Below are 23,292 nucleotides of genomic sequence, written 5' to 3'. Positions count from 1 at the left end.
GGATGGATCACCTAAAAATAGGTGGTCCTGCGGACTACCAAAGCAGACCTCGAATAAAAATACAAAATGCGTTTCTTTCGGGCTCCGCCATATTCCACAGCTAATACAAGCTGTCCGAACCCATGTCCGAGGAACGTTTAAACAAAATTTCCTCATCCGGGATCTGTCCCACCAAACGGACCCCACATGGATCGAGACATGCAGGATGGATGGTGTTCCACAGGTCTACAGATTCACACGGTCCACTTCCTATCATTGCAATAGGAATCATATATCTTCGGGCGGGACCAGATAAACTGTAGCCCGTGATTCTGATCCAGACCGATCCTGTGGTGGGCTATCGTTGTAATTATTGCTTAACGGTCTACATTTTAGATCAAAGGGTTTAGGATGATCCCATTGGGTATATTTTAGGTCTACGGATTCAGATGGCCCACTTCCTATTATTACAATAGTTGTATACTCCTCGGGCCGGATGAAGCGGATAGTGGGCCCAGGATTGCTAAAAATATAGTTCATAATTCTGATCCAGACCATTGATCCGCGGACCAACCTATTGCTCAGCAGTTATTTGCTGGCAACAGCTGGGAGGGTTAGAACAATCCCATGCGGTAAACATGGTACATCCACGGTGAAATTCGTCAGATCAACGGTCAGGTAGGGAGAACGTGGCTCATAATCAGGCCCGATGAAAGCATATATTGTCATCGGGTCCATATTTGCTAAAAATGTCGCCCATGATTCTAATCCAGACCGTTGACCTGCGAACCACCATTTTAATTACTGATTAACGGTCTATTTTTTCTGGAAACAAATCAAAGGCCTAGAATGATCGCATCGGGTGAAATTTGGGGCATGGTTCGTCCACGGTAGGATCCATCAGACCAACGGTCCGGAAGGGGTATTGGGCCTCATGATGGGACCGAAGATGTGGGTCTCACCATTTCTAGCAAGGCCCCTACGAGGACCTAGCAAGAGGCGGACGGCCTTGTCAGGGGCTCTGTGGGGCCCAAATTGATGTATATGTTTTATCCATGCCGTCCATCCATTTTTACAGATCATTTCATCGCATGAGCCAAAAAAGAAATCAGATTGAAGGCTCAATTGGACCACACTACAGGAAGCTGCAGATATTAAATTTCCACCGTTGAAAACTTATTTACGGCCACAGAAGTTTTGGATCAAGCTGATATTTATGTTTCCCTTCGTACAGGTATTTGTGAGCTCATGAACACGTTGGATCCAAAATAAACAATACGGTGGACCCTACGAAGTTTTCAACGGTAGGAATTTAATCCCAACTGCTTCCCTTGGTGTGGTCCACTTGAGCCTTCAATCTACTTACTTTTTAGCCTCATGCTCCAGAATGGCCTTTCAAAATGAATGGACGGCGTGGATAAAAAATATACATCACGGTGGGCCCCACAGATCCTCTGACAGTACCGTCCGTCTCAAGCTAGGTCCTGGTGCGAGTAGTACCCAATCCGCACCCTAAGGCGAGTTGGCTGGGCCACCTGATCGAGATAGTGGAGTGGGCCACACCATCTGACGTGGCCTCATCAAGACAAGTGCTTATTCCTTCTTGACGGAATATACTCCACACACCACCACCAGCTGCTCGTCAAAGTCAAACACTCTCAATTTCGTTCCACAGACGCTCCTCGCGAATTCAGACAAGCAGCACAGCTGCCTTCCAAGACCAAAACTCTCCCTCCCCCTCTCCCCCAAAATGGAGGTGGGCCATTTTCTCAAATGGGCCCCACATGTAAGATCATCCGGACCATCCAAATTTAGGGGCACACTCTGGATGGAATTTTATCTCGAAGATAATGTTGATTGAGCAATGCTAGCCATCCAATCGGTGGCTATCGAATGGACTGTTAGGAGTGAAAAAGTGAGAAGTCCACGTTCAGTGGGAAAAATCCAATGGTTAATATTGCCTGATTGATTTTATTTTTCGGACACACTGCATCCACTATCAGGACACTGATTTGGACGGTTTGGATTGATGTAGTAATATGCCATGTGTAAGGTGGATGATGAAACATTACCATTTCGAAAATGGCTGTAAATACTCGCTCTCCCCGTCTCGCTCATTCCCCGTCATCCATACACGAACGCAGATCGTGCGACCCCAGTTCAGCGAGGTGGGTGCAGCCCTGACAGTGGAGCCCACCTAGATATATTTTTTGTATATCCACGCCGTCCATAATTTTTTTCACCTCATTTTAATATGTTACGAAAAAAATTTAAGCAGATAATAATTCTCACGTGGACCACATTGTAGGTTTTGAATTTCCACCATTAAAAACTTCCTGGGGGCCATGAAACTTTTGGATCAAACTTCTATTAGTATTTTTCCTTCATCCAGATATGTGTGACTTTATAAACAGGTTGGATGGAAAATAAACGTTATGTTGGACCTCATTAATTTTTAATGCAGACATTCACTAATCATTCTTTCCTGTGATGTGGTCCACCTGAGATTTTTATCTAATTAATTTTTTTAAATACCCTAAAAATTGATGGAAAAACTAATGAACTGCATGGATATACAGCACATACATCAATGTGGGCCCCACATTCAGGGCTGCACCCAACTAGATATATCGCGGTTGCACTTAATCCGCCTTCATCTTTCACACTACAGAACAAAACAACTCTCTCTCTCTCTCATACGCAATACAAAAGAAAACCTCTCTCTTCGCTACAAACACGAAAAGAACACCTCTCTCTCTCTCTCTCTCAAATACTAAAAAAAAACCCAACTTTCTTTCTTTCCATTGCATGATAATATCTGACTCCACCATATACAGGAGAGGGACTACCAAAAGATCTTCCACCTTTTCTGTACTACTGCACTCTACTTTCCACGACCCACAACCTGTTTTTCAGGCCATGGAGCCGCTGGAGCACCCATCACCGATGAACCACTTAGCTGCAGGCGACGATCATCCCAAGCCGACCGAAGAATTCCAAGCTGCCCAGAAGCTGATCATGCGCTGGGACTCATCGGCATCGGAGGAGGCGAGGGAGCGAATGATATTCGAAGGCGGCGATCGTCGTGAGAAAGAGCAGTACCTACGCGCTGTCGATGAGATCCGCCGCTCGATGGATTCGGTGACTGTAACGGACAGTGATCCAGCCAACGCGATCCAGATCGCCATGGCCCGCCTTGAGGATGAATTCCGCAACATTTTGATTAATCACAGCAATCCAGTCGAGTCCGACGCGCTCGTCGATCCGAATTCATCTGTTTCGTCGAGCGTTCGGTCTGAAAACGCCACGGAATTAGACGATGACGATGACGATGACTACCACGACGATGGCGATGTTGGGGTCCACAAGGACGAAGAAGAGCAGGAAGGCTGTGGGAACAGCGCCAGCTACAGATCGGCGACTAGCTTCCGTGAGATCGATATGATCCCATCAGATGCGATCTTCGATCTGCACTGCATCGCTGAGAGGATGATCGCCGCCGGGTACTTGCGCGAGTGCATCCAAGTATACGGAAGCGTCCGTAAATCGATCGTCGATGCTAGTTTGCGCCAGCTGGGAATCGAGAAGCTGAGCATCGGCGATGTCCAGCGGCTGGAGTGGGACGCGTTGGAGACGAAGATCAGGAGGTGGATTCGAGCGGCGAAGGTCTGTGTCAGGATCCTCTTTGCCAGCGAGAAGCGGCTCTGCGAGCGGATATTCGATGGCCTGAGCTCAGACGCCGACGACGCTTGCTTCATGGAGACGGTGAAAGGGGCTGCTATCCAGCTCTTCAATTTTGCTGAGGCAATCAGTATCAGTCGCCGGTCACCGGAGAAGCTCTTCAAGATACTCGATCTCCATGATGCTCTGTCCGATCTCCTACCGGACATCGAGGCCGTGTTCCGGTCAGCTGAATCCGTCCGCATCCAGGCTTCTGAGATCCTCTCCCGCCTCGCCGAGGCGGCCCGGGGGGTCCTCTCTGAGTTCGAGAATGCGGTGCAACGTGAGCCGTCGAAGATTCCGGTCCCCGGCGGGACCATCCACCCACTGACTCGATACGTGATGAATTACATCAGTCTCATATCTGATTACAAGCAGACCTTGATTGAGCTGATCATCGCAAGGCCGTCATCTGGCCCACGGTTCTCCGGCGATCCGGCGCCTGATATGGATATCCCCGAATCAGAGGACCGATCTCCACTCGCCCACCACATGATCTGGATCATCATAGTCCTACAATTCAATCTGGATGGGAAGTCAAAACTCTACAAGGACACCGCTCTGTCCCACCTCTTCCTGATGAACAATGTGCATTACATAGTCCAGAAGGCGAAGGGGTCAGCTGAGCTACGCGAGCTGATCGGCGACAGCTACCTGAAGAAGCTCACGGGGAAGTTCCGGCAATCGGCGACCAGCTATCAAAGAGCGACGTGGGTCCGGATCCTGTACTGCCTGCGGGATGAAGGAATTCACGTGAGTGGCGGATTCTCATCTGGGGTGTCGAAGACGGCATTGAGGGAGCGGTTCAAGACCTTCAATTCTGCATTCGAAGATGCCCACCGGGTCCAGACGACATGGTTCGTGCCAGACCCGCAGCTGAGGGAGGAGCTAAGGATATCAATTGCAGAGAAGCTGCTGCCAGCCTACCGGTCATTCCTAGGCCGGTTCCGGCACCACCTAGAGAGCGGTCGGCATTCTGAAATGTACATCAAGTACTCCGTGGAGGATCTTGAATCCGCTCTGTTGGATTTCTTCGAAGGATGCGCTGTTTCGGTACACATAAGGCGGAAATCCCATTGAAGGAATGATATTGTAGTGTTCGAGTGTTAGGGAGAGTAGGCAATATTCTTTGAATTTTTGAGGGAGTATTCAGGTGATGGGCGCCGGCAGCGATCGGGTTTTGGGTTTTCGACCTCATCTTCTTCAAGTGCCTGATTGGAGAATGATAGAACGATTGGTGGAGCTGGGTGGAGCTGCAGAGTCGGCAGGGGCCGTGCTTGTGTACTTCTGTCCTGTAAGCAAATTGTTTTGATTTGTTAAATTTAGATTTCGTTTCATATGTTCATATGAAGATTGTTCTATGGTATTGACAAACAGTTTTCTAGCTCAATCTGAATGCTTTCTCATAAAACAGATAGGTTACTATGTAGCTCGGGCATTCAACACGAGCACAATACGGTAATCAAGAATACGAAAGCAGAAAATCAGGAAATTTTCATTTTTTTTCCAAATTCCATATCTGTCTGTTGACTGTGCTCTGTCGAATTGTGTTAGCTATTGCGATTGGAGATTCCATTTCATGCATTCATGTGAAGATTATTCTATGGTACTGACAAATGGTTTTCTAGCGAAATCTGGAAGCTTTTCAAAAAAAAACAAACAAACAAACAAACAGATCAGTTACTATGTAGCGCAGGCATTGAAGACAAGCACAATAAGGTAATCAAGAACACCAAAGCGAAGAAAATTAGGAAATCTCATTTGGGTTTTTCCATATTCCATGTCAGTATCTGTTGACTTTGCTGTGTCGAATTGTGTTAGATATTGCCTTAGTAGATTCTGTTTCATATGTTCATATGATGATTGTTTTATGGTACTGACAAATGGTTTTCTAGCCAAATCTAAAAGCCTTTTTTTCACAAAAAAGAGTGGTAGCTATGTAGCTCAGGCATAGAACACAGGCACAATAGGGTAATCTAGAACACCAAGCCAAAAAAAATGAGGAAAATCTCCTTTGGGTTTTTCTGATTTCCATGTCAATGTTGGTTGACCATGGTCTCTGTACCAGATTGTGTTAGATATTGCGATTGTAGATTCTGAGTCATATGTTCATATGAAGATTGTTTTATGGTACTAACTAATGGTTTTCTAGCCAAATCTGAAAGCTTTCCTCACAAGTCAGATTGGTTACTATGTAGCTCAGGCACTGAACATGAGCACAATGCAGTCATCAAGAACACCGAACCAAAGAAAACATGGAAAATCCCTTTTGGGTTTTTTCCAAATTCAATTGCAATGTTGGTCCACTGTGGTCTGTGTTGAATTGTGTTAGATATTTCCATTGTAGATTCCTTTCATATGTTTGTATGATGATTATTTTATGGTACTGACAAATGATTTTCTAGCCAAGTTGAAAGTTTTTTCTCACAAAGCAGATTGATTGCTATGTAGCTTGGGCATTGAACACAAACACAATATGGTCATCAAGAACACCAGAGCAAAGAAAATGAGGAAATTTTCGTTTGGGTCTTTCGAATTCCTTGTCAATGTTCGCTGAACGTGCTGTGCCGAATTTGCATTAGATATAGTGATTGTAAGACTATGGAATGTCGAAATTCCTCCTACACATTTCCCAAACTACCATCATTGCCTAGTGCTGGTTTTAGCTGATGTTAGATTCTATGATACCTAGATATGGATATGATTCAATGGGTTACAGCCTTTTCTTGTGAATCCTGACAATCCTGACATTGCAAGGTGGAATGAGAGAACAGGATTCATGTAGCCAACTCAAGTAGTCGGGACACAGCTTAGATGATGATGATGATGAACAGGTCATCGTACAGATAAGTGGTCCACTAATGGGCGGTCCATGGGCCATAGGAGGTAGACATATCAACTACCTGCTACCAATCAGTATACTAATCGCTTGCAAACCAACAAGCATCATCTCACCACTCTCTAATGCATGTATACACAACCACTGAACTTTAAGAAGCATGCAGTGTAAGCTATGAACTTTATAGATATCAAGACAATTGTATTTCAATCACACAACATCAGATTAGGGAATTCAAATGAAGGTATTCATATGAATGAACAGAGATCCCATTGGAAAATAAAAATAAAAAAAATCAACTTCCCCCTCCAGTCTGATCATCTTTGTTTCGGGATGCTTTGGATATTTTTGATATTAGACACTGATTATTTCTGTTGTTGGTTTGGTTGATTTTGAAATCTGGGATTTGCTAGTCTCCCTTTGATGCAGTTCATTTTCATCTATCTAATAAAATCTCAGTGGTTCCACCCACCTTCACCCGAAAGTAGTTATAACATGTTATCTCAAAACTGAAAAGTGGGTATTGATACACTTCCAAGTGTTAAAGTCATGCCCACATGATGCATCCACACCACACCCATGCAATACCTGAGTGGCTATGTCAAAATGGGCGAAGTACTCTTGTTGGATTCATTTGGATTCCGACAGTACATGGATTCTGATAGACGCTTCTAGTGATTTCCATACAGTTCTACCCAAAATTTCACATTGCATAAATTTTCATTTCCTGTTCTGCGTTCCACCCTTCTATGTAAGAATGTTTATATGGAAGTTATGGCATTCTATTCATGTGGCCCATCAAAACTCTCGTCATAGCAATGTTCCTGAAATAGTAAATTTACTAAAAATAATACACTCTTGAAAAATAGTAAGCGACTTCTAAACTGGCTTAAACTCTTTCCCATGATAAAAACTAAGGACTTTAAGCTATTCCATGACCCTCCAAACCTTAAAATATCCTAATACCAGTGAATTTGTAACTGAGTAAAAATATTAAACTTTAACTCAAAACCCTAACTTAACCCCTAAAACGAATTGTTTTTGGAAAACCATTCAGGGGCCAATGACATCTGGTGAACAGCATGTAGAGCTCATCGATAGCTTTACAACAATGTATTATTCCCACAAAGTTATGTCCGTTGGAAGCTATAGCATGAGCTAGACCCTTGGATTGAATTTTCTAGCTGATTTCTTTTGATCCTGGCCATCCATGAGATTTTCCTTGACTTGTCCTACATCACATAGAATCCATCTATCCTGTTTGGGTTCACTGAGTTGGGCACTCCGTATTGGATTCCTACACTTGTACATGTATCTGTGCAACTTAGCAGAGTAAAATAGGTTTGTTTTTAACTTTACACGTACAGAGGCCTGTTATTCTGAGACTGTTGAGTTCAGTTTGTGGGAGAACATGTTTGAAAATGTCATATTCCGTCGTGTTTCTCAAGTGATCTGTCTTCACTGCTAAAAATATGCAGAATCTGAGCTCAATCTGAAACTTTTGAGGTCTTCAAAGGTCTTTATACAGGACAATGTGCTACTTCTAATCCAGTAATGAGGCTTCTGAAAATATCTTCTTATAGATTTTCAGTACCCCACAGTTATTAAAATTTTCTAAATGGAAAGGCTGAAGCCTGAAACGGAGTACAGCTTCAGCATTGTCGAGCATTGCCATTCTCATGTATTTGCTATTGATGGAGAATTTCAAATTCCTGGGACAACCTTTCATGGAATAACAAACATCAACCAACCTATAGATATTCACCAACAAAAACTAGGATTGCTTGGAACTGTATCTAGAAGTATGTTTTTGCTGTGTTTGACTATTTAACATCCGTTTGGATGATGCACAGCCCTGCCTTTATTTTCATAGATCCTATTTGCATCTACTCTCATCCCCAACTTGAGCAAATATGATTTTTCGGAGCTTTTGAAGAAGTCCTATAGTGTTACAATTCATTTTCAAGAAACTAGAGCTACAACGAGCCGTTTGAAACCTGATCGAGATGACATCCTTTGTGAGATGTCTCTAACATGAAATGGTTCTATTTAAAAGCAGATGATGAGAACCTATGAATTATGATGAACCCTAAATGGGTACTCTTTTTTCTTTTCTTTTCTTTTTTTAACACACCTTCCCACACCACACACACTCATTGCTTTGAAAGCTCGAATTGATAGAGCATGGTGAATTAATCCCTTTATCTCATAGCCCAGGCCCCACATCCATGGGTTAAGTCCTCGGCCAAACCCTCCTCATGGGCCCCACTTCACATGGGTTCTGCTTCACAAGGTCACCCGCCCCACACGGGCTACCCACCCCAAGTGTACCCTTGCATCTCATGGACCACCCCACTCAAGGCCGGTGTGAAAATGCTCCTGCATTATGGACCCTCCCCTATATGGATATTGATGCAGATACAATATGGGGAATGTGAACACAATCCACATTTTCCAATATACAAGGCACCGATATAAATATGGGCATCGACTTGCAATGTGCCCTTCTTATTTCAGTTGATAATTTTTACTAAAGACATTTTCCTATGTTAGCTTGTAGGATTTCTAAAATGCTGAATTTATCCAAACTATAAAATCTAGAGATATTCTTATAGTAAGACATCTATAGCATTCCTTTATTCAATTTCTTTTTACCACATTTAAGGAAATTGTTAGGAGTTTGAAAATAACTAGCCTAATACAATGAGATTCCAGTAAAACACATCCTACAAGCATCCTAGGAGTATTTGGCACTTATATTAATATCGTAGTATATATGTACCAGTAAATTGCAATTACATGAGTTCTTTAAGGGGGCATTCGTAGGGTATTAAATGGGATTAGGTGGGATAGAATTGCATTTGGTCCCGTGCAATTCCATCCAACATTGGGAGAGGAAGGCAAAGTTTGGGATTAAGTGGGATGGAATTGTATTTAGTCCCATGGTTGCATTTGGACTCATGCAGGATTTCCATTGATTTTGAAATCCACTACACATGTGGGCCCCACATTGATGCAAGCGTTGTTTTTTTTTTTGGTTGGTTTGTTAGTACACCCCATTGTCAATTCACACTTCACTGTTAGCCACCCCCATTAGGGAGTCGATACCATGACCTCAATGTTGAAACGAGGTATCTGTTACTTAGTCTACCACTTGAGCTATGGATCTCCACATTAATGCATGCATTTATTTAGTCTACCACTTGAGCTATGGATCTCCACATTAATGCACGCATTTATTCATGTTGTCCATTCATATAAACTGTTTACACGTGGCATTTTGGTTATATATGTGTACAAGTGAACAACTTCCATTGTGAATTTGGTCTATTGATTACAATTCCATAGTCCACCAAACATAATTTCGCTTAATCATATGTTTTCCTGAACCAAAATTTTATCCCAAACATGGGATTGGATGACTATAATACTGTGGTATTTCCAGACATGCAATCATTGTGCAATAAAGATGTTAATATCATCTAATATAATTCAATACCATTCAATTCCACTCACCAAGTGTCTTAAATAAGAGTCATCAGTAATGCATGGGCATTTTCACATTAGGCTCGAGTGGGGTTGCTTGTGGGATGCAGGAGCACACTTAGGGGAGTACACGAGTCGATCCGAGTCGAACTGGGCTCAACTTGGCCCGGCCCGGTCACCAGCCACACCCAACCCGAACCCGGCCGGGCCCGGTCACCGGGCCAATTTCGGGCTTGCTCCATCTACAAAGGGATGGACGACGTTCTCACTTCTCTATCTCAAATGATTAGGATAATACATATATATATATATGTATATATATATATATATATATATATATATATATATATATATATATATATATATATAAAAGGCATGCTCACCTACGCACATGCGCACCTTTGCACACGTGTCATGGGTGTCGAATCCGAACAGTCCATAAGATGCCGAATCCCATCAAACCTTAGAGGGTGAATTTTCACCTTATATAAGATTCTGGTGGGCCATAGCAAATAGAAATTCAAATCAAGGGAAGAAACTATTTGCATTTTTCATGGCCCACCGAAGTTTTAGATCAAAGTAAAAATTCGTACGAGGGGGTTTCATGAGGTTCTACTTCATGTGGACCGTTCAGATTTGCGAGACTCATCAGATATGATGAGTTCTCAAAAAAGTTCGTATGTAGTACGTACGAACTGGTTCGCAGGTGAGCGTTTTCCTATATATATATATATATATATATATAAACGGCTGAGTTGGGCCAGGTCAAGTTGGGTTTCAGATCGAGTTGGGCCGAACTAGGACATGTTTGAACTTGAACCGAACTCAGTTTCGGGCCGAAGAAAATGGCCCGTCCAGGCCCGAACTCAATTCCAGGTCGGGCCGAGTCGAGCGAGTTAACCAGGCTAGCCTGGTTTGTGTACAACCCTAGGCACACTCGAGATGGGTGGCCCATGTGATGCAGGTGGCTTGTGAAGCAAAACCCATATGAAGTGGGGCCCACAAGGGAACTTCCTATCCACTCATCCAAAGACAAACTCCCAACGGACATAGATGTCCATTTCCAGGATGTAAAGATCCATGGACATGGACTCTGCATACGCATGAATCAATCCATCCAAATGACCCCTACCATAGATATGCAATACTAAGTATTCCACCTTACATTGAAATGCATATCCACACATGTAATTGGTAAAAAGGTTGTTCATGCAAATATGATAGGCCTTAGCTTTAACTGGGACACTGAATTGGATCTCACTTGTGAGATATATACAGGCCTTTGACATTGGCATGGCCTAACATGATGTGATGAATCCGCTTCTTCGCGGCTAACATGGAGTGTGTGTACTGACACGTGTGAGTACTAACAAGCTAACCCAAAAAACATAAAAATAAAAAAATTCCGCTTCTTCGCTCCCCACTGTTAAAATTAAATTCTCTATCCCTTGCATTAATGCGAGTCTACGTTTTCTAGTACTCCTCCTCTTATACCTGCCAATTTAATACATGTATAAAAGATCCAGGCCGCATGTCCGATGACCTAGCCAGGAAGATCATAAACCCAGGCTGTTTTGATCATCAGGTCGGGTACACGGTTACCATCCAACGACAAACGGCTATCATCCATCGTACAAGTGATGTCCACCAGATGAGCAGACTCGCCTAAAATTTGATCCACTCGATCTAAACGGTGGGCGCGATGATGAACGGCTTGGATCTAAAACAGATCTGCCACGTTGGCGCGTGTGAGAGGCTAGTAAAAAAAAGTGCACTCGCCCACGGACACGGATTCCCTACTACAGAACTTCCTGCAACGGGAAGCTAGGTGGGGTCCACCGTGATGTTTACGAGAAATCCACCCGGTCCATCCGTTTTTCCAGATCATATTAGGATATGGACCTCAAAATGACGAAAATCCAAAATTCAAGTGGGCCTCACGACACGAAAAGGTGGGTAGGTAAATCCTTACCGTTGAAATCTCCATGGGGTGCACCGTGGTGTTTATATGCCATCCATACCGTTCATAAGGTCATTCCTATGGGATGAACTGAAAATACAATAAAAAAAAAAAAAAAAAAAAAAGCTTGATCCAAAACTTCTTTGTTCCCAAGAATATTTCAACGGTGGAAGTTCATTCCTCTGTCGTACGGCTCACTTGAGTTTTGGATCTCTGTCATTTTTTGTCCCATGTCTTAAAATGATCTTTCAAAACAGATGGACGGTTGAATTCCTCACAACATCACGGTGGGCCCCACCCAGCTTACCGTCGCAGGAAGCTGCTGAAAAGGGATTTCGCAGGCGATCCGCGTCTTCAGCCCACCTACCCAAGCAGAAACTGAGAAGCATAAGAGGACCGTTTTGGAGGCAAAATAACGGAAATACCTCCGCTTCTTCACTGCAAAAGGCTTTGATACTCTGATAGAGTGTGGTGGATGATACACAAGCACTTAAAAATTGCAGACATGGCATCCAAGTAACTCAAACTAAACTGTTCAAACTATAGGTTCCACTTTAGATATATCATGAAGAAAAGCACTAAGCTTATTTGAATACTTAAGTATCAGATTGGTGGACCTTTAATACAATCCAATGGTCCTACTTCAATAAATAAGTGACAACGAATCAGAGGTTAGGATTGTTCAACGCATCTGATTTTGAGACCGTGACCTAAAAACAGTCAGTTTGGCAATTTGAACGGTTCTAAGTTAATGAAATGCCACGTGTACAATTTCTGAGTGCCTGCATATCAAGCTTCATACTCCGCAAGAGTATATCAAATAACTCACCTTCTTCACCTTCCCCACGTTGAACATTGCATTTTGCATTTTCAGAGAGAGAGAGAGAGAGAGAGAGAGATGGGTAGTTTGAAAAAAGCTTCTGAGATTGCAGCTGTGTTGAATCTGCAGCCTCATCCTGAAGGAGGTTTCTACTCTGAAACTTTCAGAGATTCCTCAATCACTCTCTCCAAATCTCAACTTCCATCCCATTGTAAGTAAATTCTATCCCCCCAAATCTCATTTCTTTTCAATATGAATTCACAATCATAAACATCTCTTCTAATGGATTGTAGAAAAAAATTAGATTAGATTGTGATCCTTGTGTATCTTGATCTTGGGCTTCTATGTTTCTTTTTCGGTTTTCGTTGGCTTCTTTTAATATTCATGTAGTTTTCTCATTTGGGTTTGGATAATTTTCACCTTTTCTCTTCTTGAATTTATTGTTGGGACTCGGAAGATATGATCCAATACTAATTTTTCACCCGCCTTAGTATTTATGTGCAGGGCCCAAGTGGGCCCATGTATGATTGCAGTGGACCATTGAATTGGAGTGGTTGACTGTGCATTGAAAATGGTCCCAATATCACTATTATCAGATGAGCACACTGAAATTCTTATCTTTGAGGTATTTTGCTACTTTTCAAGTTTAAATTCTTGGTAACTGTCAATGCTAAAATTTAATGGGCCAACCGAATTAGAAGTCAACCTTGATCAACTGATGAACCGTTGGATTCGAAGTCAGTAAATCTGCTAATATTAAAAAATTGTACTCTGGTGCATTTGGCAAAACAGAAACAGGTACACAGTCCAAAAGTTTGATACGTGGCAGAATGTGGGAGCAGTCATGCGACTGTTTCCTGAGTGGAGAAGTGGAAGAGATGCATGTCGATGGTGTTCGTGCACGAAGCAAAGAAGCAGTTATCATTGTAAACACTATAAATAGAGCTAGTATCATAAAGGACCATTTTTTCAATCATTATTGAATATTGTCAATGAAATGTAGGGAAAACAGCCCCTTTCCCAACTGTGTAAATCAATGAGATTTACTATATGGAGAGATTTAATGAAGGTTAAGCAATTCCAACCCAAACAAGCATATTATCGAATGTGTAGAAGGCAAGAGAGGCACTAAGATTTTTAACGTAGAAACCCCCCAAAATGAGGGAAAAACCATGGGACCTAGTCCAACAACAAATCCACTATAATCATAATGGAAATGCAATCATCAAGAGAACGCCTTCTCTTAGATCCCCAACTACACACAACAACCTTCAAGAGAAGGCACCCTCTCTTGGATCACCCCAAAAATGCACCATGCAACATGTGAAATGTAAGCATCAACAAGGAAGAAATGAGTTTCTTATCAAACAAACTTACAGAGAAGCAAAAACATCAACCAAACCCACAGAGACGATTACCGACCAATCCGAAAATTGTGGATGGAGACCTCACTATCCCGGAGATGAATCTTCTCTTGAAATGGACAAGAGGCTTGAATCAGGATTGTAGAGAGAGGCTAGCTCTTCTTCATCACAAAACTCCATTTTTCTCCAAGAGAGCAAAAGAGAATTTCAAGTAGTTCTTGTCTATTTTTTCTTCCCCCCCCATCTTAAACAAAATGGCTAAACGAAAATGATTAGAATGCCCTTCACTTGGGCTCACACGTGGGACACCTCCACATGGGGAGGGAAATCCCAACAATCTCCCTCTCTTGACACATGAGGAGGGAACCAAACTGAAGATAGATACTCACCTGGCACACATACCAGCCAAGCTTCTACAAAGCTCATGCTTCTCCTTTTTTAACAATATTCGTCATCATAATCGATGGATTCCGATCAGTATGGATCTTCACGGAAGACAAATCCAAGTCAATACCTGAATTGCCTAGGAAATATTCCATATTATGAATAAAAAATTGGAAAATCTGGCTATATCTGCCTCAAGATTGACATTGATAAAGCATATGATAGAATTGATGGAATTTTCTCACAAGTGTTCTCAAGAAGATTGGATTGAATGAAAAATGGACAAATTTGATTATGGAATGTCATAATCCCGCCATACTCAATCTTAGTTAATGGCACCCCCATGGGATTCATTCGGGCCAAGAGAAATAGGTGACCCGCTTTTTCCTTTCTTTTTCATTATATGCGCTAATGTACTATCCACTAACATTTCCAAAGCAAAAAATAAAATAAAATGAGAAGAAGATTCTTCCAGTAAACATGGCAAGAGGTAGACCCAAAATTTCACTTCTTTTTTGTAGATGGCATCCTCCTCTTTGGTAAAACCAACCCAACCACGTGTGAGACCTTTTGGAAAGTAATTGATCAATTCTACAATGAGGCGGGGCTAAAGATAAACACTAACAGGTCATACATCTATTTCTCCAAAAAACAATAATTGAGAAACCAAAAACCTCATTTCGTACCAGCGCCCCACTCTCTTACCTTGGTGTCCCTATTCTAGGAAAGAATCCGAAAACAACTGACCTCCAACCTCTAATAGATTGTTTGAACGAAAGGATGAAGAGTTGGAAAGAAAAAAAAAATTTCTTATCCATGGTTTACCCTCATAAATTCACCTATAGCTGGGATGCCGAATCATTTGTTCTTGGTTTTCAAAATCCTTGCGAAAACTATCAAGGACATTGAAAAACTCAAAAGGAATTTCTTATGGGACAATAATGGAAGGAACTTCCTTGAATACCTCTTTGATTGGGAGAGCATATGTCTTCCCTGCAATTTTTTTATTTTTTATTTTTTTATTTTTTTTTTGGGGGGGGGGGGGGGAGGCAATACGTGAACAATGATCATTGCTTTTATTATGAAATTCGGATGAAGAATCAGGAATCAGCCAAACAACATATGGCTCAAGATTAGAGATTTAAATATCAGTATCAATGCACATGTCGCACCCTTGGCATAGGAAAACGTATAAGTATTGGATGGAAAATATTGCATGTATCAGGGAATGTATCGCTGTTTGAAGGAAACATTGGGAAATGGTGGAATTTTTCAATAAAACTTCAAGATACATTGAAAGAGACATGATTATACACCTAGAACTTAAAAGATCACACACAAATATTATGCACAACAAGTTTCTTTTGTATAGGGTTCTAAACTATGTGTTGTTTGACAGAAGTGATGCATTTATATCCAAAATTAGTTCATCATAAATCATACAATACAAGTATGAAAATAATTTTTCCCAAACAAATTTGGGATAAAATGGACTTTTATGGATTTATTTATTATTATTATTATTATTTTTTTTTTTTTGCAAATTTCCAGTGAGGGAATGTATCGTCGATACATATCACAATGTATTGCATGACAACAATATGAGGGAATTTTATTAAGGTTTTTGGCAAAATCTCACAATGTATCGAAATATCGGCGATACGTTGTGCTATTTTGTGTGATATATAGGGGAATTTAATTACTCCCTCTGTATACCATATTGGCCACATTTGATATCGATAGTATCAACTGATATATCGATATTTAAATACTAGTCAAGATCATTAGAAGTAGATACGTGGCAGACAAATCTTGGGGGGATAGCAGTGCATCTTCAAATTCATCGTCGACTTGGAAAAATATAGTTAATCAGAAAAACTGGATCAACCAACGTTCGTTGTGGATCATAGGAGATGAGACTATTATTGACACATGGAGAGAACTAGTGTCCTGATGCATCCTTGGGGAGGAAATCAATGAAACAGCCACAACCAGTCAAAAGGATTAAATTAGGATGGTTAGCTCATTATTAACAGATATTGGCGTGTGGAATGCAAACAAGATCATTTCCAATATGGAACCACTCAACAGCACAGACATTCTAAAAATCTCATTAAATGCTTCATCTTGCAAGGACCAATTGATCTGGAAACATTACCCGGATGCTGCATTTACAATTAAGTCAGCATATTTCCTAGCCAGAAGTCACAACCACACTGAAAGCTTCACTGGAATAGAGTATGGAAACTGCCTTGTGCTCCAAAAATTCGATTCACTCACACCAGATCCAATCTAAACAGATTGATTCCATTGATACCGGCAACCTGTCTTGTTCACTGGGGAGATTGAGTCAATACATCAGTTGTTTTTTCCTTCTCTTATTCTCAACATATCTTGAATTTCTTCAAAACCATCTTAAAAAATAACATCCCATCCTCTCCTGATTGTAAAGCAGCGTTTCAAGCCTGGAATACCAGTTGTACTTTCTGAGGTCATGCAAAAACAATCTGGCAGGCTATCTTCACTTTTGTCATCTAGGAAATTTGGATTGAGTGAAATATTAGAATATTTAATAATGTTTGTTCCCAGCCATCCCAAAATATATAAAAATTAAAAAATTTAACTCATTGAGTAGAGGAATTCTGCAATACTCTCTCCCCAAAACTGGCGCTTTCCATTTCAGAAATCAACACCCTTAAGGATTGTGGCCGAGTGAATGTAATTTCCCCTAGACAATGTTTGGCCCTAGTGATATGGCAACCCCCAAATATGGGTTGATTCAAATTGAATTTTGACGGCTCAGTCGATGTCTCAAACAATCATCACAGAATAGGAGATTTAGTCACAAATAGCTTGGAAGCCTGTATTGCAGCATTTAGGAAGCACCTCAATGTCTCTATGGTTGTGGTGGCAGAGGCCATGGGTCTTCTCATCTGTCAAAGACTGGTGATGAAATTGGAAATTCAGAACATTGAAATTGAAGAAGACTCCAAACCTTGTTCAAGGCCCTGTTTTGATGCACTCTCAAAAGGGGCTTTTGACGCCTAGGTGACGTTTTGAGCCAAACCTCTTCTCGTGATGTGCATTTGGATGCACTTTTGCAAACCCCATTTTATCCTGCCACTTGTCGAAATCGACGCCAAAAAAAACCCACTTGCCAAAAACCCATTGGATTGCTTTTGCGGGAAAACCTCTTTTGAAAGTTGCATCCAAACAGGCCTCAAGTTGAAACCTTCGTGGTTAAATACTCGGTTTTCATCACAGTGAATTCCCTGTTCGTTGAGAATTTTCTGATTAAATCTTCAATGTTTTCCTTATCTAGATGGTCATGATTTTCTGCATTGTTGATTGATTCCAGATAGATTGAATGGTAGGGATATTCCAATTTGTGTCCTTTATGATGAGATCAGAAACAATCGTGGGATAGTTTCTCAGTCTAATTGATAGATGAATATTTTCATCAATTTTCATTTGAACCCACATCTTGGTAATGCTCAATACAGTTGCTTTATCAGTCTACATTACTCCATCAAGTTCCTTTCTGGTATTTAAAACCAATCTACCAGTTTAGCTCAACCCGAGACTCAATGAGGTAAGTCGACCCAGATAGTATCTAGTGTTCTATCAAGTTTCTGAACACCGGCATGAAGACGAGCTGATATAGTTGCATGTTATGGAAGTATTCTAAGATGCCGGGTGTTTCAAGATATGTCACGCAGGCTGCTAAGAGGCCAACACTGAAGTCATGGATTCAATCCCGTCTTCTTTTGAGAAGGAGAAAAACCATATCGGTGATTTTCATCATGATGTTGGAGGGGAATTCATTTGATTCTGGATTAGGCTTGATTTTGTAGCTAGTAGTAGTTTGAAAGGAGAGCTTGTGCCCTCAGCTTGTTCCTCTCTCTCTCTCTCTCTCTCATGGCCACAACTTCACTAGGAATTGGTTTTTATCCAATCTTCTTTCCATCCGCCTCCATCAGGGATGGGTGTGGGTTTGATATCTGTGTTATTCATCAGGTGAGCCCCACCATATATGGTCTTGTGACCCAAAAATCAGGCCAGTATGATCCTCATTAAGGCCAAGCATCTACTCGAAATGGACGATCCAGTGGTCCAAATTTGACATATGTGTGGTCCACCTGAGGACTGGTCTGGGCTGATCATTGGACCATGAGACATGCATTGGGGCTTGTCTGATTAATGACGGTCTGGATTTCGTGCACGTGTTCCCCATTGTCACATTGCATGTGCTGAGTCCCAAGAAAGTAGTAACTCCAACCTGTCTGATGCTTCTGTTGGGTATTCCCTCTCCATGTGGAGGTGTCCCATGTGTGAGCCCAAGTGAAGGGCATTCTGGTGATCTTTGGTTAGCCCTTTTGTTTAAGATAAGAGAAAAAGAAGAAGAAGGCTTTTGAGAGTGAGAAAAATACACAACAACTATTTGGGGTTCTCTTTTGCTCTCTTGGAGAAAAATGGGGTTTTGTGAGGAAGAAGAGTTATGCTCTTTCTACAGCCACAATTCAAGCCTCTTGTCCATTTCAAGAGAAGATTCATCTTTGGGATAGTGAGGTCTCCATCCACAATTTCCAGATTGGTCGGTAATCGTCTCCAAGGGTTTGGTTAGTGTTTTTTATTCTCTACAAGCTTGTTTGATAAGAAACATCTTTCTTCTCTGTTGATGCTTGTGGCGTATTTTGGGGTGATCTAAGAGAGGGTGCTCTCTCTTGAAGGTTGGTTGTGTGATGTAGTTGGGGATCCAAGAGAAGGCGTTCTCTTGATGATTATATTTCCATTACGATTATAGAGAAGGCATTCTCTTGATAATTATATTTCCATTACGATTATAGTGGATTTGTTGCTGGACTAAGTCCTGTGGTTTTACCCCTCTTTTTTAGGGTTTTTCATTGTAGGATTTTGCTTCATTTTCTTTCATCTTGTACCAGTTTTGCTGTTGGAAGTGACTCCCCGTCTGCTCTACAAGTCCTTCTGGAGTTGTTTTGCAACCGCAACAATGGGGATGAGGATGAAGTTCATTCCATGTTTCACATTCAGTTCCGTTCACCCTACTCTCGTTTGTGTTATTGTTATGTGTTACATCATCCCGACCTTGGCTTTGGATTGATCAGTGGAGTAGTCAACTCTCCTGATGGAATGTCTATTTCACATGGTCACATGGGAACGTGACTTGTGAGTTCTTTGTCGGTTGAGATGAAGAACCGAGCACCAAGTTTAGTCTATGGAGCTTGACTACAAGAGCAACTCAGGAAGTCAGCTCATTCAGTTTACAGATGGGTAAGAAATAGGAATAGGAGCAGACACTTTTTTGATATAGGAATCAGTACCTGGTTCCAACAGGGGGGAGTGTTAATGAGTAAATTGGGTAATATGCCATGCTTATTACTGTTTTGGGCTTTTCTCGCCCTCTCAGAATCTAAATGTTTCTTATTTTTTAAAAGATATGAAAGATGTGCATTTGGTTGCATCAAATATCATGATATTTGGTGCAACCAAACACACCCAAAAGAAAGAAAGAAAAAAAAAAAAACAATTTATGAATTGATTTGATGCGAGTTCTCTAAAGAATTTTACATTCCAATTTGGTTTTCTGAAACAATGCTTTGTGAATCCTTTTATTTTTTATTTTTTCCTTTTCTCCTTTCATTGTACCCTCTAATTGAAGCTTCTGCAGATAAGGTGGACCGCCCCATCAGCACATCTATCTACTTCCTTCTTCCATCAGGGAGTGTCTCGCACCTTCATCGCATCCCATGTGCTGAAACCTGGCATTTTTACATGGGAGAACCACTGACGGTATGGGAACTCCTCCCTTCATAGTAGCAAGAAATGATCATTGACAACCCACAGCATTTTAAGTTAGCAAGCTTCACCTTCTCCAACATGTCACATTCACAGGACATTCGAACTGTGCAAAAGCTGGGTCCCGCCATGAAGATCACCTAGCATGCAAATCAGGCCAAACCAAACATCAGGTGGGTCAGACCTATACGTTGGGTCAGATTGTCGACCTTCATTCACTCTTATTGTGTGGCCTGCCTGATGAGTGGACTAGCATGATTTTTGCATTGGGTGGTCTTCATGTGAGGCCCAGCTTTTGGACACCCAGGATGTCTATGCATGTGAAGCTTCGTTTGGGGGGGGGGGGGGGGTTGGTGTTAATTGAGGAGCGTGAGAACTTAGCACGCTATGGTTGTATATGATCTTTCCTCTAGATATTCTAGGAATGCCTAGTATATATTTTCATGACATTTTGGTATATGTGGATGATATCCAAACCATTCATTTAGTATTTTCCAATAGTGAATGGGCCGTGGTCCATGGTCCAAAAATCACAATGCTTGCCCTTTAATTGGTAGCATATAAATGAACACCAACAGACAAAAGGGAAAAAAAATGTAGCTCCCATTCAGTGAGAAAATGGTCCATTTTTTAGATGGTTAGGATAGTCCAATCAAAGCAATTTTTGGCTGGCGAAGTTTGCAGGGTGACTGGTTTGGAGAGTGATGCGCCTGCTTCATAGAGTTCCATGAGTGCCAATCAAAGCATCTCCAGCATACACATGGCATGTAGGTGGTAATCATGGGTGTTGATCTGGTGGGTCATCAAATGGATGGGCCATACAGCCATAGTCCATAAAATAAGTGACCATACATTGGTCATGTGCATGGGACACAGGACAAAATCTTCATTGAGTTCCATGCAACGTCTGTGTGGTGGTAGTCAGGACCGTTGATCTGGTGAGTCATCACGTCGATGGGCCATAGACCATAAATAAGTTGACCGTGCTATTGACTATGGTATCGACCTGATCGGTGGGCCGCAAATGGATAACAATCCAAAAGTCGAGTGAAAATGAGCAACAATAGACAATCAGATGACTAGGATTCCAACTCACCACGAAATTTTGTGGCTATTGTCCATCTACTCGAACGACTGGGATCGTTCAATTGCCACAAAATTTGGGTTGTGGCCCATCTGCATGATGGTCTACTAGGTCAACCATCCTGATCATCATACATGTTTTCATGTCTAACCATGTTGCCATTTCTCTAGACCACATTATGAAACAGCAATTTTCTTCCATACATCACGAATATCTGATTTTTCTATTTTGGGAGCATGAATCAGGTGTTTGAGCTCAGCGAAGATGGGAAGATTAAGCTGACTCTCCTGGGTACTGATCTAGAAGCCGGTCAGCGCCCCCAGTACACAGTGCCACCGAACGTGTGGTTTGGATCGTTTCCGACGGGGGATGTCGAATCCTATTCCCCTGATGGGACTTCACTCGTAAAAGCTCCAGCGAGGGATGCTGAGAGCCAGTACTCTCTGGTCGGGTGTACATGCGCGCCTGCCTTCCAATTCCAGGACTTTGAGCTGGCCTCTCGTGCCAATGTCCTTGCTTTTGCACCCCATGCCGAGCCTTTCATCAGTTACCTCACTTTTGCTGACTGATCAGATCCACCGTCGAGCCTTTAATGGTGGGGATTTTCACATGGGATTGTTGTCTTTGATGATTTACCAAATAAATTTTTTTAAGGTTGTTGGAATTTCTTTTTGAAGTTTGCTTGTTTGAGTGGCTGTTATGACTAATGATCATCTTAATCCTATGTCAAAAATATTAGGATTGGTTGCGTTTGGGCGTCCCTCTGAATTGCGATTGGTGGGGTATCTACCTCATGATCCTAGCCATCTGATTGGTATGCTGCAAATGGAGGATTGTGACTAAATGGTTTCACTATAACAAGGAATTTATTGGGTGGTTAGGACCATCAGCTGAAGAATGTTTGGTGGGCCCCACATGTAGTTTGTTGGATTGGACATTGTATGTCTCCTCTTTCTTTCACAGAGGAAAGGAAAATGAGGGATTTGAGAGGTGCTCTTGGAACTGAAGTTGTGTCCCGTCCACTGTACATTGATTACCATGGACGGGTTATAATCTGGTTCGTCCCAGTGGGCCCAGTAAAGGACGGTCCATATTGGAAGGTTGGCCCCCAATAAGGATAGGATCCTGTCATAGCCCATCTATGTTAGCCTAAAGCCTGCCTATTTAGCCTTAACAGTCCAAATATCATATATTGATCTAAATTTAGGCTATGGTTCATCTTTAGTAGGGCCCACCATTGAATGGCCCGTATCCTGTACATGTGTTCTACAGTCACTTGAAGATTCTCACGTGTGTCAGATCTTAACCATTCATTTTATAGGTAGGTTATCGATCTGATGGTTAGCTCGATATCTGCATGGTAGCTAGCTTGTGGAATGCAGGGACCTGATGGGTAATCGAGATAGATTGATTGGACCGTCCAAGTGCCATAGTGCAACTATCAGCACTATAAGAGTATCCTGATGGCCCTGGGCCATTTCTTTTTTATTTTGCAAATCCCTACCTGGCCCTGGCTTTTGTGAATCATGACACTTAAACTCACATTTAATGAGTATAAATCCATTGATCAGAGGGTTAGGATCGTCCATAAACGTGGCTTTTGGGTTACAACCAGTTTGTAGCGGGACCGTAATTTGGATGATATGACAAATGTGTGCATGTTTTGGACATATGACGGTGGGCCCACTTGTGGGCAATCACTAGCGGGTGGGTCCCACGAGGTTTAGCCTCTTATTGTTAATCATTTTTCTTTATTTCAAATAATTTGAAGTTGAATTACAAATTCAACTTTAAATGAAGACCAGATAATCTCTAATGGGTTCGGTGTATCACTAGATC

General features: G+C 41.8%; 2 protein-coding genes across 4 annotated transcripts; both read left to right on the top strand.

Annotated features, from left to right (window-relative positions):
• Positions 1-2,705: 2,705 nt before the first annotated feature.
• Positions 2,706-6,849, top strand: LOC131251749 (exocyst complex component EXO70A1-like). 3 transcript variants are annotated; one of them, XM_058252679.1, is made up of 3 exons: positions 2,706-4,993; positions 5,328-5,418; positions 6,151-6,849. In XM_058252679.1, the coding sequence occupies exon 1, from the start codon at positions 2,788-2,790 to the stop codon at positions 4,777-4,779; it is 1,992 nt and encodes a 663-aa protein (XP_058108662.1). In that variant the 5' UTR covers positions 2,706-2,787; the 3' UTR covers positions 4,780-4,993; positions 5,328-5,418; positions 6,151-6,849. The 3 variants fall into 3 exon arrangements, with proteins under 3 accessions (XP_058108662.1, XP_058108663.1, XP_058108664.1); XM_058252680.1 differs by lacking the exon at positions 5,328-5,418; XM_058252681.1 differs by lacking the exon at positions 5,328-5,418 and having other exon boundaries at positions 6,135-6,849.
• Positions 6,850-12,823: 5,974 nt separating this feature from the next.
• LOC131251748 (uncharacterized) lies at positions 12,824-22,196 on the top strand. Its single transcript, XM_058252678.1, has 3 exons — positions 12,824-13,015; positions 20,242-20,363; positions 21,699-22,196. The coding sequence occupies exons 1-3, from the start codon at positions 12,883-12,885 to the stop codon at positions 22,020-22,022; spliced, it is 579 nt and encodes a 192-aa protein (XP_058108661.1). The 5' UTR covers positions 12,824-12,882; the 3' UTR covers positions 22,023-22,196.
• The last annotated feature ends 1,096 nt before the right edge of the window (positions 22,197-23,292 follow it).

The sequence above is a fragment of the Magnolia sinica genome, chromosome 7 (assembly GCF_029962835.1).
Source record: "Magnolia sinica isolate HGM2019 chromosome 7, MsV1, whole genome shotgun sequence".
Classification (NCBI taxonomy): domain Eukaryota; kingdom Viridiplantae; phylum Streptophyta; class Magnoliopsida; order Magnoliales; family Magnoliaceae; genus Magnolia; species Magnolia sinica.
The sequence above is the reverse complement of the archived record's forward strand: the minus strand, read 5'-3'. Positions and strand labels throughout refer to the sequence as shown.